We start from the raw sequence: 25,787 nt of genomic DNA on the forward strand, positions 1-25,787 counted from the left end.
TCTTGGTTTATTATCCAGCACGAGCCAGTAATTTTCCAAAGTACCTGGGTAGGTATTCTTATTGCTGAATTGCTGATGATGGTTTTCACTTGTGTTTCTGTGTGTTCCATACTTTGCTTTGCATGGTAAAATCATATGCATGAGTCTATGGCCCAGTTAAGTTTCTCCCTTAGTTTTACCAGAGTGATGCATTTCTAGTAACTCCTCTGAGCTTGGACTTAAAATAATACCTATATTTGTAAGGCTGATTTGCAGAATCCATGTCTTATTCTTTGATTTCTGATGAAAAGTAACTAATAGAAGCAAAATAATTTGGTAGGCGTCATACAAAGAGTCATTGTTAATTCTCCACGTGCTTCTTTGGCACATACTTGCTTGGTTTGGTATTGGTTGAAATTATTTCAGCTGGATACCACCAAGAGGCTGTTCTCTTCTTGCAGAGCTAGGAGCCATTTGAAGATTCTGGAAATAAACAGTTTTCATAAGATCTTTGCTGGCGTGACCCTGTCTTTTTTCCCAGGGAAAGGATGTTCTCCTAAATCTTCTTCATGTATGTACTACTGGTTTTGCCATGATAAAGTAAAGCCTTTATTTTGTTAATTCAATAGGAGAGATTAATATAAAATTAAATGTAGGCATTTTCCCAGGTGAGTTATAATCATAAAAGCTATGTCTATGTATTTAATACTGGGGAAAGAACACAAGAAGACCGTTTATTTGTTTGATAAAAAATTGTATTCTCTTGTCGTTGAGACACGTCATTAAGGACTGGAAACCAAGGGGTGTCAAAAACCCCAGAGTGTTGCTGTTGCATGGGTGTAGAGTTTCAGTCATGCAAGATGAAAAAGTTCTAGAAATCCACTAACCAAAAGTGTGCAGGGAGTGAACAATTCTGTAATGTGCTTTTACCACAATTAAAACAAAAATAAAAACAAACACAAAAAGCAGAGTCGTGACCAGTAGACATGGAAGAAACCCAACTACATTTGTGCTGAAGAATTACCTGCTCCCATCTGAATGTCGAGAAGGAGAAATAAACTGATTCTCTGCTTCATAACACTGCAGCAAGTCGTTTTCATTAGCAGTGATGACTGATGGAGATTGTCGGTGATGCTGTGATCCCAGGAGCAGAAGTCACCGTGTAAACAAAGCTGTGCTGACAAAAGGGGACTGTTCACAAAGCTGACACTAGCGCGGCGTTGAGAATATGAAGAAACAACGTGTGCATTCGCTGATTTGGGGCCAAAGTGCTCAGTAATGATTGTGGCATTAACTATTGGAATTTACAAATTTTAAGTAAAAAGAATAGATCTTATTCATTCATTTATTTATTTTCCTCCGCTAAAATTTTGCAAAAGTATCTGAAAAGCTAAAATGTTTTCACTGTATAAGTTGGCAAATTAAGGAAAGTTTAGTGTTAATTGAATCGCATTTAATTCTTTCCAAGTGCTTAGCTTTAAACACTACAGTGAAAAGACAACTGTTTAAAAACTTCTTTCAGGGCTGGAAACACATTTTGAAACAAACCTTTGAGACATGATGATAAAACCTGCACAACATCACAATGCATAGAAGGAAAAACAGAATTCCCTGATGTGGTGATTTTCTGTGTTACCAACTCCAACTTCTATGCCTCCTCAGGTATATAGGAAAAATAGGCATTTAGAATAGGGATTTTTTTTTTTTACATCTTTATTGGAGTATAATTGCTTTATAATGGTGTGTTAGTTTCTGCTTCATAACAAAGTGAATCAGTTATATATATATACATACGCTCCCATATCTCTTCCCTCTTGCGTCTCCCTCCCTCCCACCCTCCCTAACCCACCCCTCTAGGTGGTCACAAAGCACCAAGCTGATCTCCCTGTGCTATGCGGCTGCTTCCCACTAGCTATCTATTTTACGTTTGGTAGTGTATATATGTCCATGCCACTCTCTCACTTTGTCACAGCTTACCCTTCCCCTTCCTCATATCCTCAAGTCCATTCTCTAGTAGGTCCGTATCTTTATTCCTGTCTTACTCCTAGGTTCTTCATGACATTTTTTTTCTTAAATTCCATATATATGTGTTAGCATACGGTATTTGTCTTTCTCTTTCTGCCTTCCTTCACTCTGTATGACAGACTCTAGGTCCATCCACCTCATTACAAATAGCTCAATTTCGTTTCTTTTTACGGCTGAGTAATATTCCATTGTATATATGTGCCACATCTTCTTTATCCATTCATCTGATGATGGACACTTAGGTGAATAGGGATGTTTTTAGCCACTAAGATGAGTGAAGCCAACTTTGATACCAAGAGGAATATGTTATCTCCCTCTCTTATCTTGACTGGGTAGCTATATTGAGCTCTAATATATTGAAATATAAGCAGGCAGGAGCGGGGGAAGAAAAAAACATAAGGGAGAGAGATTGAGTTCTAAATGTATGAGAAGGAAAAACTGAGAGCAGTTGAGAGGCTTATGATAAAACCAGAGGTATTATAGATGAAGACCAAAAAAGAGCAGTTTCCACTCTTGAAAAATTATCCTATTCTATGGGTTTTTCTAAAACTAGTGTTATGTACTTGCACTATACTTAAGGTGACTTGGAATTTTATGGGAGGGATTTCAGCTTGAGTTCATTTGTATTGTCATTCAGAATTGCCAAGAGTGGTCTCTCATAATTTTCACTTATGACCTATGGATTTTTTCACCACTTACATACCAAACAATTTGTATTTGATCATACACTGTCCAGTTCTATTCCAATGTGTTTACTGAAAAGTTTTACCTTTCCCAATAAAAGTATAATTTCCTTGGGATCTGGGTCCAAGTACCTTTCACAGAGCCTTATACTTCTCTACCTAGTTTATATTGTCTGTAGGACAACTTGTCTGTCTTGTTCACTGCTGAAATCCTGTGCTTAGCACAATGACTGGCATGTAGTAGACTTCGGATAGATATTTGTTGTCTTCATAAAAGAATGAGTAAAGAGAATTAAGCTCATACGTAATTGTTCAGTGGCTGTTTCCTTAATGTGTATAGGGGAGTGGGATTCAGGTTTTAAAAATTAGTGCCATTTGGGATATTGTTAAATGGATATTGTTCAGAGGATTTTAATCAATTAACCCTGGGGATACTGTTAAGATAGCATCTGGCAACTGGAAGTAGATTTACTAGATTAAATATAGTCAGAGTGAAATACTTTGGTTTTTAGTACAAAATATTGCCCTAATTTCAAGAAACGAATAGACAAAATCTTTGACAAAGGGTTAGTAGAATTTAATAGAGTTTAAATCATCTTCTTGTTTTAGATATAAGACATTTTACATATAAAAATGTGTACCTATATATTATATATACACATAGACACACATATATCTGTATTTATTATATATGTATACATATAGGTTTCCACTTCTATGTTTGATCTTCTCTGAAACCTCACTTCTTAACTTGCAGGATTCTTTTCCAGATCATAGAATTATTTGTTATTTTTACTTAGGCGATTTCCATGATTAAAATTCCATGTCTCCCCAGGTTTCCGTGAATCAGCAGTGCCCCAGAAAGCGTTTCCCTTCCTGAGACTCCAGGGAAGTCTTGGAACACAAAGAACTTGAAGAGGGAGCCTGGCCAAATAGAGATTTTTGAGCCTTTGTAGCCTTGCTAAAGCAGATTATTAGTACAAACAAAATCAAAGTCTGTGTGTTCCCGAAAGCAGCATTTTCATGTAAGTCCAAGGAACTCACTTTAGTTTTATTTGCTTTGGCTAAAGAAATGAAAAGCTTTGTTTTAACCACGTGGGCACTATTTTGCAAGGGGATCATAACAAATTGTTCTAATCTTTAATTTCACTAAAGAGTTACTACAGTGATTTGATGTAACTTTTTCAATGGAAAATTAACAACTAAATCTTTTCTAACGTCATTGTTTTCTAGATATGAATCAGAAGCTTCCTAGGTATTTTTGTAACACAATGGATTCTGATTCTGTTATTCAGATTCAGTGTTTTCTTCAAAAGAATGACGCTTTATGACTTTGCCAGCAATTTAATAGATTTTTGTCTTCTTAAAAGAATAGAACTAAGAAATATCAAGATTTAAAGCATAAATACCTTGGAACACTCAGAAGAGTAACATGGGAGAAACTGAGAAAAGAATTGAAACTCATAGAATAAGATGTCTTTCCAAGTTGAAGGTATGGACTGCTTTGTGTGGATATATGTGTATGTACCATATATATATTTTTAAACCGAGACCTTGTAAAGTTGCTTATATCTTCATGTATTAATCTAATAATAATGTCATACTACCTGATATATTGATAAGTTCTTGCTTTAATGAAGGTGGTTTGTAACTGAAGGTGTGTCTAAATAGGATTATTGATTCAGGCAATTTCAGCAGAAATAATGTTGAGGGATTTAAATGGAAGACAGGATCTTAAACACTTTCAAGTACACATTATATGACAGTAGGATTTAATTTCCTGGATTAAAGGCCAATTTAATGTTCACCCTTCTGGGGCTTCTAAGTCAGAGGAGTATGGAGGTCTCTCCTGGAAAATGGTTCACTGGACAGAAATGCTTTGTTGATCTGTATTCAGTGATGCCTTCACAATGACCCACTAAAACAAATGTTTACTTCAACCTCTGGCAACATACCAATCATTCTTTATAAGAAAAATGCCCATTTTGTTAGCGGTTTCTGGTATTCTTGACTATTTCAGAGCAAATTCTTTTTGCGTAGCCTCAAAGCTGTTTTGCCTTCAAACAAAATTTAAATTTATTTTAAACCAAGGAATCTGGATAATTGTCTTGATTCCACAGCTAATGCCTGCAAGTGGTTTCCAAACTATGACACTGCCACCAGTTTCCTTCCTATCAAAAGTTTGTTTTCTCTTTATACATGTGTAGGAAACATCTACACATGTACTGGAAAGGGGAGAATCATGATATAGAGCTAGAAACTTACTTTTGCCTGAAATGCTCTGTTAATTATATATTTTTAAAATCCCCTTAAATTCTTCCTAATTCTCATGTCCATCTCCTAACATTGAGGGGTTAAAAATAAGGACTGAGGCCCAGGCTTGGTTTATGTCGAGTTCAACTACTGACTTGCTGTGTGACCTCCTTGTGGCTCGGTTTTCTCATCTGAAAGGGGTAACAACAGTACTCATCTCATAGAATGTTTTTCTTTTTACATCCTTCAAACAATGACTGGAATATTGTAAACATTCAATAAATATTAGCTATTATTAATAATAGCATTTGTGGATAAAGGTCAAGTATTATTTATAAACAATTGGTCCTTAATTTTTTATGACTGGAGTTTGGCAGGACTAGATATTGATCTGAAATGAGATAGCAAAATACTGCAAGCACAAGTTTGTCAGGTAAAAGTAAGAGACAATTGCTTCATAATTAGGCGGGTTTCTCTGTTTCTCTGACCTTAGACATAGGCTCATTAAGCAACATTTTTAGAAGGTATCAAAGGACTGTCTTCAACAAATTTGCTTCAAACTCTGGGGCATTATTAAAAACTGGTAGGACTAGCTTTATAAATATAGAGGTTATTTTGCACTAGACATGAGTCACAATAGCCACTGGTTGCTTTCACTCTATGAAGAAAACCGTACAGGTTAGGAAGCCCATCTAAATGTTTCAGGAAAAGCACTGGGATCATGATTTATCTAGTTTCCTTTCTTAAAGTGTTAAATAAAAGAAATTATTCTCTCAAACATGATTTGTACTTTATTTGATAGGCCTTGCTTGCTTTTAAATATAAAATCTGAATTATAAAACCATGTGAAAATTGTTTACTCTCAACAATGTGCTCTGAAAAGATTTACATTGTGATGAGAGACAGAATTTCTACAACTGGTATTTAATATAAAAGGATAAATAGCTAGAGATATAGTTATACTATCTTGGCAGTTATATAACGATATTAATTTTTTTTTTTTTTTTTTTTTTGCGGTACGCGGGCCTCTCACTGTTGTGGCCTCTCCCGTTGCGGAGCACAGGCTCCGGACGCGCAGGCTCAGTGCCATGGCTCATGGGCCCAGCCGCTCCGCGGCATGTGGGATCTTCCCAGACCGGGGCACGAACCCGTGTCCCCTGCATCGGCAGGTGGACTCTCAACCACTGCACCACCAGGGAAGCCCCACGATATGAATTTTGACTCATATTGAGCTTGATATTTAAATTTCCCAGGTCTTTTCCACATACATTTCTATTCAGATTTCCCCCAAACTAATGGGTGCCGATAACTTTTGGCTTAGTTGTATTTAATCCTATTGAATTTCATCTTATATTCAGCTTACTTTCAGCAGTGACTACTTCTTCAAGGTGTTTTTGAATACTGATTCTGTCATTCATTCAGTAAACTTGTACTGGATGCCCTACTGTTTGTGAGGCATGTACTAAACCCCAAAGATACGAAGGTAAATAATATATGGATCCTGTCATCGAGTTGTTCACAGTATAGTGAGGGAGAAGGTTATAGGCATCCAAACACATAAATAACGTGCACTGTGGGGAATTCCCTGGCAGTCCAGTGGTTAGGACTCCGGGCTTCTACTTCAGGGGCAAGGGTTCAATCCCTGGTCAGGGAACTAAGATCCCACATGTCACGTGGCACGGCCAAACAGATAAATAAAGTCCTTAAAAAAAAATAAAGTGCACTGTGCTGAGGGCTGTAATAGAGGCAGGCACACAGCAGCGTGGGGAGATAGGGAGTGAGTGGTCAAGGCTACCTGGGAAGTAGAAAGACAAGGAAGACTCCACAATAGAAATAATGATAGAGTTGAGTTTTAAATATTGAGCATATATTTATCAGATGCACAGGTGAAGAAAAACATTGCAAGTGGAGGACCATCTGTAAAAGAGATGTAAAGTGGCATGGTGAATTAAAAGAACTATAAATAGAACATTATGTTTAGGGACAAGCGGCAAGAGATGATAACAAGGTATATACGAGGTTTTATTTGCCATCTAAGAAGTAGGGATTTTTGTTTATGGGAAGCCACTAAACAGTTTCAGGAAGTGGAGTCACATGCTAAATATGCATTTTATTCATCTGTTTGACAAACATTTATGAAGCTCCAAATTAGTGGTGGCAGGAGGTGGAAGGGAGATTGGAGGTGGGAAAGACTAGAGGAGACTAAAAAATGATTGCAGTTGTCTAAGATAAACTGTGTATACATTTGAGAGATTTCAGCATCTGGGTGGTAGTTAAAGCCATGGGAATAAGTGAGATTTCCTAGGAAGAGCGTATATAGCAAAAAGTGGAGGGTATGAGACAAAAGCCTGAGAAGAGAAGACTGGATAGAAAGAGTCTAGAGATAGGTGGAGATATAGGTATGCATGGGGGGAGGGCAGGGAATTTCAGGAAGAAAAGAATGATTAATGATCTTAAATGACTCGGAGATATCAAGTTAGCTGAGGACTGAGAAGTACCTATTGGATTTGAAAATCAGGAAGTTGTTTATGACTTTTATAGAGTAGCTTCAAGAGAGGCTAGACTGAAGAGTGAGTGGAAGGTTCATGTAGGCAATGAATCTAGACTATTCTTCCAAACAGCTTGATGGTAGCTGGAGCTACCATCAGGGATGAGGGAAGATTTTTAGGACAGAAATGTCTTGGATATATTTATAAGTTAGTGGGGAGAGAGGCAGTAAAGAGTATGAGGATGAAAATAGAGGAGGGGGTCAACAATTGACGAATTAGGATCTCAGCAATGGGAAGAATGGATTCCAGACCATGGCTGGAGGGAGTTTCTTATACAGGAGGAGGGATGCATCCTTTTAAGATGGGAGGGAAATTGGAGGGGTAGGGAGGGGTAAATTTGAAGGTGAAGTTGCTGAGATCATTTGCTGGTCAAGAAGAGCATGGGGCTGAGTTGGAGACTGAGAAAAAGAAAAGATTGTGAATAATCTTGAAGGGAGTGTACAAAGTGCATTATAAATTGTGGAGTTGGTTCAAGATTGAGAAATTGGAAGATGGAGGGGTGAGGATTTTATAGATATGAGTGTACTGGCTGGAGAGTAAATCGAATGGTCTCTCAGGATGGAAGTGTCATCAGGCAATGGAAAACCCCTATGGCATAGGATTAGGGACTACCATTCAGGCTGACATAAATATATTTATCTATAATTTGTTGATTTTGAAGCAGTAATTAATCTACGTAACTTATGATTACCCAGTATACAATGCTCCTTTTTCAAATCCCTTACTAAGACCTAAATCTTTTCACTTCCAACTTAATAAAACTATCAAAATTTAAACTTTTTAGTAAAACCATACTACTTTCTGCTGATCACAATGGTTCTATCTGTTAAGTTGTCCTTGATTTTTTTGTTACAGATGGTGTCAGCCTGACTACTGTCTGGAATTATATCAATACCTAGGAAGTGTGATTCAATATGCAGAAATTTATTGTACTGTATTCATATTCGTTTATCATAGCAAGTACCTGTTCAGTTTAGAAACATTTTTGTATGGTTTATAATTAAAATATTGCTTTAAATAAATTAACTGGCAATGAGTAGCAATAGAATGTTGTATAAATTGCATATTACTTTGTTCGAGAGAACTTAAGCAAATTTGCTACAGAAATAATGTCTTTGTGTAACGTCACATTCCTTTTTAAAAATTAACATACACATATTCTTTTGTACTACAGATAGTGTTGCAATGCTGAAGATCAATTTAAATCATTTGCTACATGTTATTTAGAATGATTACTTGCTTCTGTGTATGTATAAGACGTGCCCATAAAATAATGAGGCTACAAATGACCTACACAATTCAATATCACTAATCAATTAGTCCCACTTTGGATTTTCAAAGAGAGAACATAGTATGGAAGACCAGAAGAAGAGATCACTTTAAAAGCTTCTTCCAAATACAAGAGTTACTTGAGCTGGAGACAATCAGTCTTTTGGTAGAAGATATTTTGCCAACGGGTGGCAAACGTACAATTTAAAAATAAATTTTTCATATATTTTCTTGCACTTTTTTTCTCCCTAGATGTTTCTGTTGGCAATAACATGTGCGTATGTATCCAAAACACTATCCGGATCTTATATGAATTCCATGCTCACACAAATAGAGAGACAGTTCAACATCCCAACATCTCTAGTTGGATTTATTAATGGAAGCTTTGAGATTGGTAATGAATTACTTTTCCATTACTTCTTTTTATACATTATTTTATCCAGGGAGCTAGTCTGAATTTTACTCTCCTTATTTTCCACTTTGTACCATTTAATGTATTTTCTAAAATGACTTTGTACCATTTAATGTATTTTCTAAAATGACTTAAATAGCCTAGCTATTGTATTTAATGTATTTTCTAAATGTATGTATTTAATGTATTTTAATGTATTTTCTAAATGTAATGTATTTAATGTATTTTCTAAAATGACTTAAATAGCCTAGCTCACTTTCGAATATGTTGAGAAACAATTAATTTCAATATTATCCCTGAATAACACTTAAACATCGTCACATATCCCATCACGGGACTTTTTATTCTAATAGTCCTTTGGTTAGCTAGCATGAGTAGCAGAGTGTTTAGAGTACTAATATTTAATCTATTATTTGATAACCCTTAGGGCTTTATTTTCATGTTTAGAAGATATCATGGGAAACAAAGGAATCTGTTTTCAAAAAAAAAAGCAAATATTTTTCTTCTCCCATCGTTTCTGGGAGGTTGACAATTCTCCTTTCTAAGTGCAGAGGGAAGAAGAAACAGCTTTCACATCTTGCTGAATTTATTTCAGAAACAGGTTTTAGGGAAGAATAAAGCCTTTTCTTAGGCTCTGATTTTTGTGGCCGACTGGGAAGATGTGAGGACAGAGAGAAAGAATGAAGGAGGGAAAGATTTCTTCTGTGGACAAACCCGCAGAGAAATACAAATGTCACTCCTTTACAGTTTTGTAATGGCTTTTACTTCCTTCAAGATGAAAGTTGCCTTTAATATTTTTAATCAGTATCTGAAAGAAAAATTAGGATGGGATAGAGGCAAGACTGAAACAGGTGGTGCTTGATCTTGTCTACTAGCGCTCAACTCTCTCAGACCTCATTCTGTGCCACCCGTTTGCTGGCTATGGAGATCCTGGCTGTGGAGTCAGAAGTCACTCCTTGTAGAGTCCCTGTGTAAACTCACCTCGCAGTCTAATGGAGGGCATAGGTGCAAAATAATTTAACTGAATGCAGTAAGTTTGGTGACATAGGTATATGCAATGTCCTATAGGAACACAGAGGAGGGACACAACCTCACTTAAGGAAGAGAGGATCTTGAAGTAAAAAGTTTTCTGGGTGACGAAACAGGGTTAGATAAGTGTGAAGAGAATTCCAATAGAAGAAGAAGCGTAATGTTGAAACAGCATGGTAGTTGTGTAGGAAGCAACATTCAGCCCAGTGTTATGGACTGGCCACACTTCAGGTGGCAATTCCTAGAATATAGGTCTGGAGAAATGGGCAGGGGTAAGAAATGGACTATTGGAGAGCTTCGTGTGTGTGTGCTATGGAACTGACCTTTTATCCTCTAGGTAATGGAGAGTCACTAAGAGATTGGCAGAGGTTATTAACATTTCTGTGTCAAGGACCTCTTTGGCAATCTGATGCCATATAATCTCAGAATAATGTAATTGCGTAAAATAAAAACCCTAAGGGTACAAAGGAAGTCAATTATACTGAAATAAAATTATAAAAATATTAAAAGAAGCTTTTATAATAATACTTCTTACCATCACATTAAATAACAATATCTACACTAATTTTGAAGTAATCATCAGTGTCAATAATATTTTGAAGTATCTGCAACAGCTGTAATGTTGTATGCAAATACCTGTAACTTCTGTTGGTGATAATTGATGACAAAATCATACATACTGTTAATACTAATGTAGTTTGTGTCTACTTTCACAGTCAAAGGAAATACTAATATTAAGTTACTGAAAATAAAGATGCAATTTTTTTTCTCACTCAAGTTCATGGAGCACCTGATTTCTATCCATGGACTCGTTTGGGGTTTATAGATAGCAGGTCAAGAACTTCTGTTAAAAGACATTGTGAAACAGAGCTCTCCCTCAGGGCAGGGGTTGCGTCCTATTCATTTATTTCATGCATCCCTAGCACCACTCCCAGTATTTCAGATATTTATTATACAATAAATGCTGGATAGTCAATGATTGGGTGACGTTGTTAATTTAGACTTTGTTCATACTAATTGAAATATTCATTTTTCACATCAATTTTTTCTAGGAAATCTTTTGTTGATTATATTTGTGAGTTATTTTGGAACTAAACTGCATAGACCTATAATGATTGGTGTTGGCTGTGTGGTTATGGGCCTTGGGTGTTTCTTACAATCACTACCTCATTTCCTCATGGACCGGTAAGTACTGCAGTCTCTGATGATTTCTTTAGGTGCAACTTTCTGCAGGAAATAAGCTTGGATTTCTTTCTAGGAACAATGCTCCTAAAGACACAGAGCGCTGTAATAGAAACTGCAAGGTTCAGATTCTGTTCCACCCGCCTGTTCTGTGCTCTTAGCTGCCTGGCTTCCACTTACACGTCAATTTATGAAATAGAGATTTGGGACAACTCTTTTGTGGAGTTGAGTCTGATGAAAAGATTCTTAGGACCTGGCAAGGTTTGGGATTACTCCTTTCTAGGGACTATTTAGACACTTCTAATTATAGTTGAGTTTCTGTTTAATTATGGGTCATCAAAGGATAGACCAGTCTGAAGGTTGATTTTCATTTTAAATTTTTATCAAAGTAATATGTGTGCAAAATTGTGAAAAGTAAAATTATATTGAAAAAAGCATTGTCGCCCACCCCTTCAACGTTGCTCATATTACTCCTCTCCGGAGGCAACTACTCCCGACTCTTCTAGCTCTTTCTTCTTCTATTTGCTTCCATATTTCTAAGTAAATGTTTAACCCTTTAGGTTTTGATACTTTAGTGTTCTATAATATACATATTGACTTCCTACTTCCTATAAAATCATACTCACTATTCCATGTGTGTGACTATGTAAATGTTTTTCATATTTCAGCTGAACCATGCTGTTATTTTCCCTTTCTTATATCACTTTTTATTTTCCCTGGATTTAATAATTCCCTCATTTTATATTTGATTCATTTTCTTTTTATGTCTCACTAATCAGCAAATTCTTTACCGGTAGGACAATGTCTTCTCAATATAGTCGTACATATCAGAGGGTTTCATTTTTGTCTTTGAGATCCCTCTCCTGTCATCATCAATTTTCCATCTGCAATCTGAACTGGGAACTCTCCAGGCCTGCTGCATGGCTGCTTTGAAATTTTCACTCACCATTCTCCTTGGGAATTTGTTTTACCTCTTTCTTCCATTCAGTTATTTACTTCCTGGGTAGTAATATCTTCTCCTTTCCTTTTCATTCTTACTCTTTTTGTGGAAAATGTCATCTAATAGGTTTCTGAAAAAGTGTGCAAGGAAAGTAATAATTTTAAGACCTTAAACATCGGGAAATATTCCTGTTCTACTCCCATACCCGGTGACAGTTTGGATGGTATAAAATTCTGGTTTGAAGTTTTTTCCCAAGGGATTTTTTTTTGCGGTTCGCGGGCCTCTCACTGTTGTGGCCTCTCCCGTTGCAGAGCACAGGCTCCGGACGCGCAGGCTCAGCGGCCATGGCTCACAGGCCCAGCCGCTGCGCGGCATGTGGGATCGTCCTGGACTGGGGCACGAACCCGTGTCCCCTGCATCGGCAGGCGAACTCCCAACTACTGGGCCACCCCTTCCCTAGGGATTTTGAAGACATCATTTCCAATACTTTCTAGTTTCCAGTGTTACTCTTGAGAATCCTATACCATTCTAACCCCTGTGACCAGTTTCTTTTCTCTAGGAGCTGTTGGGATTTTCCTTTAAACTCCAGAATTTGAATTCATGATAATCATGTTGGTATAAATGATTTTCCTTTATCGTGCTAGGTGCCTTCAATCTGGACATTTGTAAAAGTTACTTGTATTGTTTCTTTGAAAATATCCCCCCTTCTTCCACCCCTCTACTTTCTCTTTCTAGAACTTCTACTTGTTCTTGAATATTGTTACATCCTGAGTTAAGCTTATAGTTTTCTCATCTTTTCTCTCCAACTTTCTATCTCTTTGCCTTCTTGTTATTTTTAGGGGAGATTTCTAAAGATTTTTTGTTTTTTTTGATGTGGACCATTTTTAAAGTCTTTTATTGAATTTGTTACAATATTGCTTCTGTTTTAGTTTTCTGGGTTTTTTGGCTGCGAGGCATGTGGGATCTTAGCTCCCCAGCCAGGGATGGAACCCGCACTCCCTGCATTGGAAGGCGAAATCTTAACCACTGGACTGCTAGGAAAGTCCCTGGGGGAGATTTCTTTATCTTCCAAACCTTTGAATGGATTTCTAACTTTTGCTCTCATATTTTTAAGTTTTAAGGACTCTTGTTCTTTGAATGTATCTTTTTAGGGAACATCTTGCTCTTACTTTAAGAATGCAATGTCTTTTCCATCTACATTTCAAGTGTACAGTTTTTTATTTGTTTTGTCTTTGTCTTTATGTTATAGGCTTCCTTCATATCTGGCGGTCCTTGGTTAGCTATTCATATTTGAGAGAGAGGAATAGCAACAACAAGCTAACCAGAAGTTCTGTGGTACATGTGTAGGACGTGGTTGTTGGAGGGCTTCTTCCCAGCACAGGGACTGCGTGTTTTAGAGATGGCTCAGAACTGTCCATAACCTGTCAGTTAACTCAGGCAGGGATTCTCCAATCTGTTGCCTGAGACATGGCAGCTTGGCTACCAGCCAGGTGGGAGTGGGAGTCTCTCTTATCACTATGTAGATTTTTCTTTTACTTAATATCCCCAGGTTTTAGTATGGCCTCCTGTCCTCAGTGTGCTTGTTTTGACTCTCTGCAGTCTAAGGCCATGTTTGTTGGGATGGTGGAGGGTGTCTATTATAAGGGTTTAACTGTTCCTTATGCACACTTTAAACCAATCCTCCGATTTTTTTGGATCATACCCACTCCCGCCTTTAGAAGTATCTTGTATCCTGCCTGAAACTTTCCAGGGATATGTGGCACATGTTTGGTTCCTCCCCTGCAGGCACGCACTTAGGCTTGTGTTTCTCATATTTTCTAGTTCAGTGACCACTCATCTCCTTTCCCGTTTTCAGAATCTTTATCTTCCTGTCGAATATTCAAACTCTCTTTCTCCTTGTCAAATCTTCCATTTTCTTTATCCTTGTGGCATTATGCCTTTTCCTTTACTATTTTATAATCCATCAACTGTCATTTTGCTGAAGTTTTGGGGATGAATGAATGTTGAATGAGTTATTGGGGTTTAGTGGATAAGTTAAATGAAAATGATATGTTATCTTCTCAGGTATTTCTGAAGGGATCATAAGTGTTCAGGCAAAGAGTTTTACTGTCCTTTTAGTTCCTATCCTGTCCAAGACAACATCAAGTAATATTCAGCTATTATTTACATTTCTTTCCACTCTCTGCCAAAGGTGTTATTTTTTTTGTCTGAAGCTGGCAAGTCTCATGGGATCATGAGTATGGAGAGAGAAGCCTTTGTCCACAGTTCACAGCCACTCTGTGACCATGACTGGACAATTGTTCAAAGGGGAAGGCATTTTGACCCTTTTTGTTATGTTCTATAGCATAGAAATCAGAACTATCAGTGACATACAAGCATAGCACTCTTTAGCTCATTTGGAACTCAGAAGGGCAAGGTTGTCTCTGTGTGTGTGTGTGTGTGTGTGTGTGTGTGTGTGTGTGTTTTGTTTTGTTTTTGGATTTCTCTTATCTACTAGAAATATAGAAACCAGTCCAGCATAATTTCTACCAAAGAGAGACTTAGCTGGACATATTTTCTTCCATTATTGCAACTTATAATTTACTTTCTGTGAAAGGGAACGGGATCTTGTGGTGATTTGCCTAAGATAATATGGTCACAGTGTATTAACCCTTTTGTCCTTACGAGAAGAGAAAAACTCATTACATTGCACTATCACAGTGTTTGAATCTCCAAAGGTCTCTCATTGTGATGGGCAAATATTTTGTTTTTCTTGGGGATTGATGAATGCATGAAGGGATTATTGTTTGAATTCTCAGAAAGTGGGGTATATTTTTTACGAGCAAACCTCAGAGGATCCAAAGTTGGAAACTTGTTTGTTGTGTTGTTTTTCCTCCCAAAGCTTTATCTTCTTTATTATACTTCGTAGAGTCTATTATTTTTCTTCCTTTTAGTTCCTTATCCACAGCAATTATTTCCAGGAAATGATCACCTAAAAACCACAAAGCATTGATGTTAGGTAATCTAAAGGATAGACCATACATATGCAGATAATTGAAAGCTGGCTGTCAATGAATTGCACATTTTCGTGAGTGGCCAGTTCTTTTTGATGATATCAATCTATGATGACTGGGTGGCAAAGAGGAAAAGACATCTGCTTTCCTGGGTTTGGATGTTGTATCTTAAGTGAAGCAGGAGCATCTTCACAACGCTCACATTGTCCTCATTGGCTCCTTAACACAAATGTGTTTTCCCTGTGTTCATACAGATATGAATATGAATCTACAGTTTCAGTTTCTGGTAATTTGTCCTCAAACAGTTTCTTGTGTATGGAAAACGGAACCCAGAGTTTCAAACCAACAGAAGATCCATCAGGTTGTCTGCTTCATTTTATTACTTTAGTTAATTTGTAACTGAACACTTTCTGTGGAGGGTCTTGGAATGAGTTACTGGGTTTGGTTAAGTAAGGTAGAGGAACAAAAAGATATTTTTTCCCCTCTAAAGGATTTTAGAGGGGATCATGGAGGAGAATAAGGAAGAGGAATGGCTAATAATAGAAAATGTAATGCCTCTTATATTTGAATATACCTATTAAGACTGCCTTTTTTTTTTTTTTTTTTTTTTTTTGCGGTACGCGGGCCTCTCACTGTTGTGGCCTCTCCTGTTGCAGAGCACAGGCTCCGGACACGCAGGCTCAGTGGCCATGGCTCACGGGCCCTGCCGCTTCGTGGCATGTGGGATCTTCCTGGACCGGGGCATGAACCTGTGTCCCCTGCATCGGCAGGCGGACTCTCAACCACTGCGCCACCAGGGAATCCCGCCTTGTCTGGTCTTTAAAATGGTTATTTAAAAATCAGTCAAAGACATCCACCCAAGGGCCACTGTAAAATTAATTCCTTAGAGGAAAACATCTTAGAAGGATGGGTTTATACTGATGATTTGGTCTATACAATTATCTAAATAGGAAACAGAGGTAGAAACAAAGTTCAAAAGATTTGTGTTATATTATTGATATTCTATAGCAGAGAAAGCAGGCAAGTATGCTATAGTTCTGAATAGTCTCTTTCTTCTGAACTAGGAACTTGTCTTTTTTGCCCAGTTGTCCCTCTTTACCAGAGACTACTTCCTAATCCAGCACGATAGTGTACAATAATGGTGTTTCTTCCAGGTTCTTGCAGTCCCAGGCACCAGCATACCTGCATCTGCCCCTTCATGTGCTAAAGGACCTATATAATCTGGTGATACTTAGTCTATAGGTGACCCTGTTAATTTACCTCAGACCAGAACTTCTTTTCCTGTGATGGGCACATTTTCAGGCTGGATTCGTATTAGTGGAAGTTACGGTGGTTCCTTAGGCTGGGAATTTCACCGCCAGCATGGGATAAGAGGGAATCAAAATAGTTCAAATGAGTATAAGAATAGCTGTCTCAGAAACTCTAAATCAAAGGAACCCCCTGGGGAAGCAAAAGAAAACAGTGACATCAGCAATAGCCCGCGTTCTCTCCTTGAGTTGGCTTTTGCCAAAGAATGACTCAGGTCCTGTTTCCTATTTTTCCTAATGTGCATTGTAGTAGATAAACAAAACCTTCCCAGTTGGGTGTCTCTCCAGGGAAATGTGTTGATTCCTTAATCACCTGATATTTTCAGTTTTGCCCTAGAGGAAACCTGGAGTCTGCCTATGATCTGTAGACATAAACATTGTGCTCATCATAGATAGAAATATGAATACCCAGCAACGGAGACTATGATTTTCTGGACTGGGAATGACTGAGAGATAGGCTCACAAGAAATTTTGAGACTCAGCTGTGTTCAGGACCCTCACATCTGTGGGTGGCACAGTTTACTAATCATCGGGAAAATGCAAATCAAAAACCACAATGAGATATTATCTTACACCTGCCAGAATGGCTGTCCTTAAAAAGGTAACAAATAACAAATGTTGGTGAGGATGTAGAGAAAAGGGAACACTTGTACGCTGCTGATGGGAATCTAAGTTGGTGCAGCCACTATGAAAAACAGTGTGGAGGCTCCTCAAAAGATTAAAAATAGAACTACCACAGGATCTAGCAGTTCTACTCCTGGATATATATATACATATCTGAAAAAACCAAAAACACTAGTTCAAAAAGATACATGCACCCCAATGTTCATAGTAGCATTATCTACAATAGCCAAGATATGGAAGCAACCTAAGTGTGATCAACAGATAAATGGATAAAGAAGACGTGGTGAATACATACACAGTGGAATATATTACTCAGCCGCAGAAAAGAATGAAATTTTGCCATTTGCAACAACATGGATGGACCAGGAGGGTATTGTGTTTAGTGAATAAGTGAGAAAAAGAGAAATACTGTATGTTTTGACTTATATGTTGAATCTAAAAAGTGAAACAAATGAATAATATAAGAGAACAGAAACAGACTCATACGTGCAGAGAACAAACTAGTGATTACCAGTGGGGAGAAGGGTGGGATGAGGGGGGGAAAACAGGAGGAGGGAATTAAGAGGTACAAACTACTAGGTATAAAATAAATAAAAGGATGTAATGTACAACACAGGGAATGTTGCCAATGTTTTATAATAACTTTATATGGAGTATAATCTATAAAAATATCAAATTACTATGTTGTACACATGAAACTAATATAGTATTGTAAGTCACTGTACTTCAATTTCAAAAGAAGTTATTTGGTGATCACAGTATACAGTGGGCTCTATAGAGAAAATGTGATTACTACTCAGTTAAATATTTTTCATTTCTATAAAGTACTTAGAACTGTAGAGAATTCAAAACTCAGTGAGCCTCTTACATAAATCTTATATAGTCTCAATTCTAGGGAGAGATATTTGTGTTTTTTCCTCTCCCCAAAGTTGGTATATATATTGGGTAGCACTTATAACAGCTAACTAAGTTTAGTAGTTGCTGGTAAACTAACTCTCTGGAGGGAAAAAAAAGCCTTGATTTTTAGTGTTTGTCAATTTCTGTGGTGTAAATACTCTCATCAAACTACCAGCATGTTATCACTAAATACTGAATTGGGAAGAGATGTATATACTCATCTCTCCCCAGCCAGTAGGAACTGGCTCCAGCGTACCACTTATTGTTGGCCATACGTAAGTACTCTGTCAGAAAGTGCAAAAGGGGTGGCCCAGTGAATCATTGCTGGCATAGTACATTGTTGGCAAGGTGCCATGGTCACATAAGAACTGTGAAATGCTTACCTACCAAAAACTTAGAATTAAGTATTGCTAATATTTCACTACCAAAACACTAATGTAATGTCTTTTTTTCTTTTAATGCAGAATGTGTGAAGGAAGTTAAATCATTAATGTGGGTGTATGTACTAGTTGGAAATATTATACGTGGAATTGGTGAGACTCCCATCATGCCTTTGGGTATTTCCTACATAGAGGATTTTGCCAAATCTGAAAACTCTCCTTTATATATTGGTGAGTTGGAAAATCTGCCTTAGCCTCTTTTCAGGACAGTAAGCTCCTTGAGCATGGGTATTAGTTATTTATTTGGATGCTTAGTGATGAACAGAATGATGAACACAGTGCTTTGGCACAACTGGCCGTCATTTAAAGTTTGTTGAATGGAGCAATTATGGGCTGACTCCAAATAAGCCACTTTGCTAAACCTGCTTTTTACTATTGAAAATGCCATTAATCTAGTGCCCCTGGAGTTCTATTTGACTCCTCCATTTGCTGGGCACCACTCTATACCCAATCTGTTAAGAGATTTAGCAATGTTTTCTCCAAAATGTCTCATATTCAAAACCTGTCTCACTACTTTCATTACTTCTGTTTTTGTTCAGGTCTTCATCACTTCATGTATATGTTATTATAATTTCTATATTGGTCATTTTATCTGTAGTATTTATAATCAATTTCTTATAAAAATTCTTGCAGTATAATTTTTCTTAAGTATTTTAAATATCTTCTCTTTAATGTTGATGAAACATACTGATTCTATCTATTAAATATGAGCTCTTTACTTATTACTAGCTCTGCACTCAGTTTATCTATTTAGTTTCCTATATAGTTTCTCTTTATCACAATTTCTTTTGATAGCCAGGCTGTTTCATATTTTTCACAAATATCTGTCTTCATAATTTTGGTAATGTTTCCTGAAAATTCATTTTCTAAAATCTATCAGTATCTCCCACAATAGGCGACTTAAGATCCACCTTGTATGTTGTCTTACAATCTCCTGAATATTCTTAATTTATTACGCATAACTTGCTTATATTCCTTAGTTACTCCATCTGTTGTTGGTTATAAAATCATAACTTTGAGTACAGGGACATTTTTCTGTTAAAGTAGAAATATCTTTTTAAAACCAGAAAAGTCAAAGTGGGTGAGAGAAGATAGTAACAGAGCTACATGTAATGAGGAGATTAAAATATTTAGGAATGATCATCCCAAGCAACTTTGGGTGATTTTGATGACTCACTGATTTTGCAATAATCTTTTTCAGTGTTTTTCTATTCAGTCTTTGAAATCCATTCACATACTTATATTGAAAGATTACAGAATGCTCACCTGCAATAAATTAGCAAACACCTTGGTAAAATATGTGTTTCTTTTTTCAACAAATATTAGGGTATATAACACATAGAAACAATGGATAATCTCTACATGTATTAAGATGAATAAGACATTGTCCATATAAAGTTTAGTATATAAATAACTACATAATTATATATCAATCAAATCTGATAAATATGTGTATAATTAAATTTGAAAATCAAAGTAATAATTATTAATTAATAATCCGTGTATAATTAAATAATTATAAGTCAATTAACTATACATCAAGAAAACAATTCCATGTATGGCTCTGGAGTTTAGGAGAGAACATAAAAGCTGGACATGAAATTTAAGAATCATCTATACAGAGACAAAAAATAAAATCAAGAGGGAGAAATGAGGTTGCCATAGGAGGTCAGATGCTACATAGTGAGGAGCCCTAGGATAAAATACTAGGGAATACTTCTACTTAAGTGAATAGAGTAAGAGGAAGAAAACTCAAAGAAGGGGTAGTCATAAGGTACAAGACTAAGACAATAAATGAATGTATAGTTTTGTATCAAGTGATAGATTTGGGAGTGAAGCTTTCCTGAGGAATATGCCACAAGATATTTATCATAACATAGCATTTCGTTAAAAATCCTCCAAAAATATGACTGTGGAAGGCAACAAAAGAATTTTGCTCTATACTGTGACTTTCTTAATAGTAAGATCCCAGCTGTAATACTGAAGGAACCATAGAATCAAAATATCCACCCATGATACAGTAGTGATAATTCTATTCCAATACCGGACACAGTAATAGTTTACTCACAAGACACAACAAAACTCACCGAAAAAGGCCATCACTTTAACGAGTCTAATACCACAAGAGAAAATGGCTTTGAATCATAATAGGGACAGTCCCACTAATCTCATCTTTTTTTTTTTTTTTTTTTTTTGCGGTACGCGGGCCTCTCACTGTTGTGGCCTCTCCCGTTGCGGAGCACAGGCTCTGGACGCGCAGGCTCAACGGCCATGGCTCACGGGCCCAGCCGCTCCACGGCATGTGGGGTCTTCCCAGACCGGGGCACGAACCCGTGTCCCCTGCATCGGCAGGCAGACTCTCAACCACTGCGCCACCAGGGAAGCCCCATAGAATTTAAGGGTTCCCATTTCCTTAGTTTTATTTCAAAATTATTATTAAGGAATGAAGTCATACATACACACTGATAATTTTAAGTAAGTTAGTCTTTCATAAGAGAAAAGGAATATTTTCATCTTCGAGAAGGGCGTTTGCACACAATATGGTCACCCTGCTGCAGCCAGTCTCTTCTAACTGCAGATCTTTACCTGTAACCGAGTGTGAAAGAGAATTTGGAGGCTTAGAGAAAGTGGCTTCAAATTAGGAGGCTCCTGTTTCAACATTTAAACAAACATCCTTGTTACTTATACATACACCAAGTTTAATTTTCCTACAGATTGAACACATAAGGCAAAAATATCTAAGGTAAAAACAATTCAACCTTCAGACTCTTCATGGGATTAGAACTCTTTATGTGGGTGTATAACTTTATATTTTCCTTTATTTTTAGGGTTTATAGAAACAGGAGCTATCATTGGTCCTTTGATTGGACTTTCGTTAGCGTCATTCTGTGCAAATGTTTATGTTGACACTGGAGCGGTGAACACAGGTAACTCCATAAAATCTATTTATACAGTGTCTAAAGTACACAAAGCATCATCAGGTATGTTGTCACATTTAATTGTTACTTTATCTGACCCTCAGTTAGATAGAATCTCCACTTTCCAGGTGACCAAATTGAAGTTGAGGAGTTTAAATAATTTTCAATATTTCAAACCAGTGAGGAGAACAAGATACAGTGCTGATCTTCTGACTCAAAATCCAGTGCTCTTTCTACTGCATTAATCATGTTTCTTGTTTTCAAAAGATTTAAGCACATAGGTTTGAATTCTTTTTAAATCAAGCAATCATTTGAGGATAATGAAATAGAATTTGTAGCTCTTTAATATGTACCTATTTATAAATTCCTTACATGATAGGAGAGATAGTCAAACGAGCTTATTGCTAGACAGTATTGTAACACCACATATTTTCAGACAAGTTTTATCAATGTCTGAATTATATGCAGTTTCTTACTTGGATAGAACCTGACAATTATAATTGTAATAATTTTCTATAGTTCATAAAGGAAATAATGACTCAAGCTAATAAAAATTGTGTGTATCTCTTTACAGATGATCTGACCATAACTCCCATTGATACTCGTTGGGTTGGTGCATGGTGGTTTGGCTTTTTGGTTTGTGCAGGGGTGAATGTGCTTACTGCCATTCCTTTTTTCGTTTTGCCCAAAACGCTTCCAAAGGAAGGACTAGAGGATATTGCTGAGACCATTAAAAATGACAAAGAAGAGAAACAAAGCGAAGTCAGGAAGAAAAGGGTTGGAATCACTAAAGGCAAATATAAACATTTTATATTTTACAATTTACTTTTTATTTTCTATAGTCATGTCTGTATCTTAGTCTATTACAATATGCTAGGCTGAGTTAAAACAATTTGTCACTGACAGTCAGCAGTCAATAATGTCTAGCTGTGCTATTACAATAATGTTTTCCCATGCTACCACATGGGAGTGAATGATATAGTTTAGAACCTGACTTAGATCAGCATTTATATGAAATTTTATGTCAATCTGGGTACTCAATAAATAAATAAATAAATTAGGTCCCATCTGCCTTAAAAAATCTATTTTACAGAGAGCATAGGTCTAATTAAAAATGAAACTCAAACCAAGAACAAAAGGAGGAAAAAATATACGCTAATCCAAATAAGTACCATATAGGTCTGAAACCAAAAGTATTAGCTGAGCTGTGAGCTTCTTGGAAGTTAAGGCAGAAAAGAAAAAAGGCACCTCAATTATAGGTCATATAATTATCTATATTTGAGAGTGGAAAGGATAACAATTCTTAAAGAGAAATTGTTGCCCAAGTAACAAGTTGTAAAAAAAAGAAAAAATTATATGATGTACAATACAGGTAATATTGAGTCACATAGTTGTTTTCCAGCAAATTCAGGAGCATATTTCATGTAACAGGTTTTTTTTTTTTGGTATAGATCCTCAATAAAAGCTCAAAGCATAATTTACAGAAAGCGTATCTATGGGAAACTAAGTAAGATAATCTATGTATAGTATTCAGGAATACTGGTTCTCAAACTTGGCCACATATTGGAATCACCTAGGGAATTTTGCATGGAAAAATTTTGTAGTATTACCCAGAGGTCTGATTTAATTAGTATAAGGTATGGCCTGGGCCTTGGAATTCTTAAAGAGTGTCCATTTGGAAGGTGGTGGGGGGCTTAGTTTCCTTACCTCAAAGATAGGGATAAAATACTATTTATTATTATAAAGTTGTTGGGCGAAGGTAAAAGGAGTTCTGACACATATTACTATTATTACTGCTTACTAGTATAATTATTGTTGATGTTGCCACTTCTACTGTCACCCGTAAATTATCATATCAATTTGCACAGAATTCTTAGCAGTTACAAATTCACTTAAACCACAATTGAACATAATTTAATACTTCTCATATCATTAGGAGCCAATTCAGAATCTTACAAATTCTCAGAGTCCTTACGATTATATTCACAACACTTGTCAAAGGGCCGGTATGGACGGGTAGGGAATTTTAACACAGAATATCATTTATAGTCTGCAAGATAAACTAGGAAAGGGCTTAACTTAGTATATGACATCTAGAAAAGAAATTGAAACTACTGAGACTCATCTATTAGGACAGTATGTCAACAAACATGTGTGACTTCAAAAGCTCCGAAGAGCTGTGAACACAAGTCACTTCTCTGCCATGTACTTTATTCATAAATATGAATTCTGCAACTAGAATTCATTGCTTTGCATTAAACTATGCTTCCTCCTCTTCCAAGTTGTTTACTGATTGATACTTTGCTAGATTGGATTTTAGGCTGTTTATTAAGCAAACCAGGATAATACACAATAAGTAAGGAAATCAAGGCAGACAACATGAAGATAGGAAAAGTGAAAAGAAACTATAAGTGAGACTTTGACCCAAAATGGAGACAGTGTGAACTAGAACATTTGCTAGAGCTGGCCACAAATTTGGCTCTGAGCTTTGTCTGTCCACACAAACAGGAAAACATTCGGTTAACTCATTCACATGGTCTTTAATATATAGCAAATGAATCAGGATCTCAGGGAGCGAGACCTGGGGGTTGGTATTTTAAAAGACTGTGAACGGTTAGAAGCAAAGAAATGCCTAGTACTTGAGAAAATTTATATGTCATGAATTTCCACATCTAACTACATCTTAAATGTTCAGGAATGATTAATCAATATGTGAGTGTGAACTCCTTTATCAAATTGTTTTCCTTCCTGGCTTTAGAGGACAGAACAGGAGAACAAGCATCTTTCATTCTAGATGATCTCTAGAGAAGAGAGGATATTAGTACAAGTAAAAGAGAAGGATAGGGCTTCCCTGGTGGCGCAGTGGTTGAGAGTCCGCCTGCCAAAGCTGGGGATACGGGTTCGTGCGCAGCTGGGCCCGTGAGCCACGGCCGCTGAGCCTGCGCGTCTGGAGCCTGTGCTCTGCAACGGGAGAAGATGAGAAAGAAATGGTGTGAACTCGGACAATATTTTTGTCATGTAATAGTTATACTTTTTCCTTAAGACATGTTAGTAACTTAGTGAAGGTAAAACGACTGTATTCTGATCCCTTCCCACTCAGCTGCCTCACTGTCTTGCAGAAGCTACCAAAACAATGATACAATTTTAGCTTTCAAGGGGCAAAAAGAATCAAGAAACACAAGTGCATTATAAAACAGGAAAACATACTTTAGAGGGGAGGTTGATGTTTCAGAAAAAGTCAATCATAAAATGCAAAGCCAAGTTTGTATGACACTGTTGTCATCCTTTCCTTTCAGATTTTTTACCATTCATGAAAAGTCTTTTGTGCAACCCAGTTTACATGCTTTTCATACTAATAAGTGTGCTGCAATTCAACGCATTTGTCAATATGATCTCCTTCATGCCTAAATATCTGGAACAGCACTATGGAAAATCAGCTTCAGATGCAATCTTTCTCATTGGTATGTTTGTTCTTCTCTGCAATTGTAGCCTACCTTTTTTCCCATGAAATGGTGAACAGTGTGATGATGGGTCTAGGAAACTCCTCAATTGAAATCTGTTAGGATATTTTTGCCTCTGGTAATATCCCCCCGTCTGCTCTCCAGGGAAATCAAGAGAGGGTAAGGAAGGGAAGAAGCCAGAAAATCCTGGTTTTCTTCTTTCTTTTGCTCTTTTTGTAGTCAGAGTGCAAATCTGAAATATTTGTGGGAAGTTCAGGGAATGTACAAGTTAGATACAATTTTCAGATTGGTAATTCATTTATGTAAAAAGGCAGACAGAGTTAACGCATCAGGAATTTTGTTTCACATCCAGGTTTTACTTTTTTGGCTCCAGTTCATGAATTCCGTGGTTTCTAATTTAGTTCCCTGGCTCCCCTGGTGTTTTGAGATGTCTCTGCAGCCCATACATTCTGATTTTCCTGCAACCACACTAACCTCGGTGGTTCTACTCCACCCTGAGTTTCTCCTGGGATCTTTTTTACTGTTTTGAAAAGAGAATTTCCAGATTACATGTACCCACATCATCACCTAGAGTGTTTGTTAAAAGTTCAGATACCTGGGACCCATCTCAAATATACTAAATTAGACTCTCTGGAATGGGACTTGAGAATGGATATTAAACAAGCTCTCCCAAGAGTGTGATTCAGTGAACAGACCCTGGCACTGTAAGGATGAAACCTAGGGCTGTCTTTTCCCTTTTTTGGGGGGGAGGATTGGGGGAGGGAGAGTGCTAGTCAGTAGCAGCAAGACATGAAATGTAAAGATACTTGACAATCACAGGCTCAGC

General features: G+C 36.9%; 1 protein-coding gene across 1 annotated transcript in view; it reads left to right on the plus strand.

The window, feature by feature from the left end:
* Positions 1-4,119: 4,119 nt before the first annotated feature.
* SLCO1A2 (solute carrier organic anion transporter family member 1A2) overlaps positions 4,120-25,787 on the plus strand; it is a 40,584-nt gene continuing 18,916 nt past the window's right edge. Inside the window, exons 1-8 of the mRNA XM_060165331.1 lie at positions 4,120-4,179; positions 9,011-9,152; positions 11,252-11,384; positions 15,569-15,675; positions 18,607-18,753; positions 21,411-21,509; positions 22,075-22,293; positions 24,797-24,961. Coding sequence (XP_060021314.1) covers positions 4,120-4,179; positions 9,011-9,152; positions 11,252-11,384; positions 15,569-15,675; positions 18,607-18,753; positions 21,411-21,509; positions 22,075-22,293; positions 24,797-24,961 — 1,072 coding nt within the window. The remainder of the gene's footprint in view (positions 4,180-9,010; positions 9,153-11,251; positions 11,385-15,568; positions 15,676-18,606; positions 18,754-21,410; positions 21,510-22,074; positions 22,294-24,796; positions 24,962-25,787) is intronic.

The sequence above is a fragment of the Lagenorhynchus albirostris genome, chromosome 11 (genome assembly GCF_949774975.1).
Source record: "Lagenorhynchus albirostris chromosome 11, mLagAlb1.1, whole genome shotgun sequence".
NCBI classification, from domain to species: Eukaryota; Metazoa; Chordata; class Mammalia; order Artiodactyla; family Delphinidae; genus Lagenorhynchus; species Lagenorhynchus albirostris.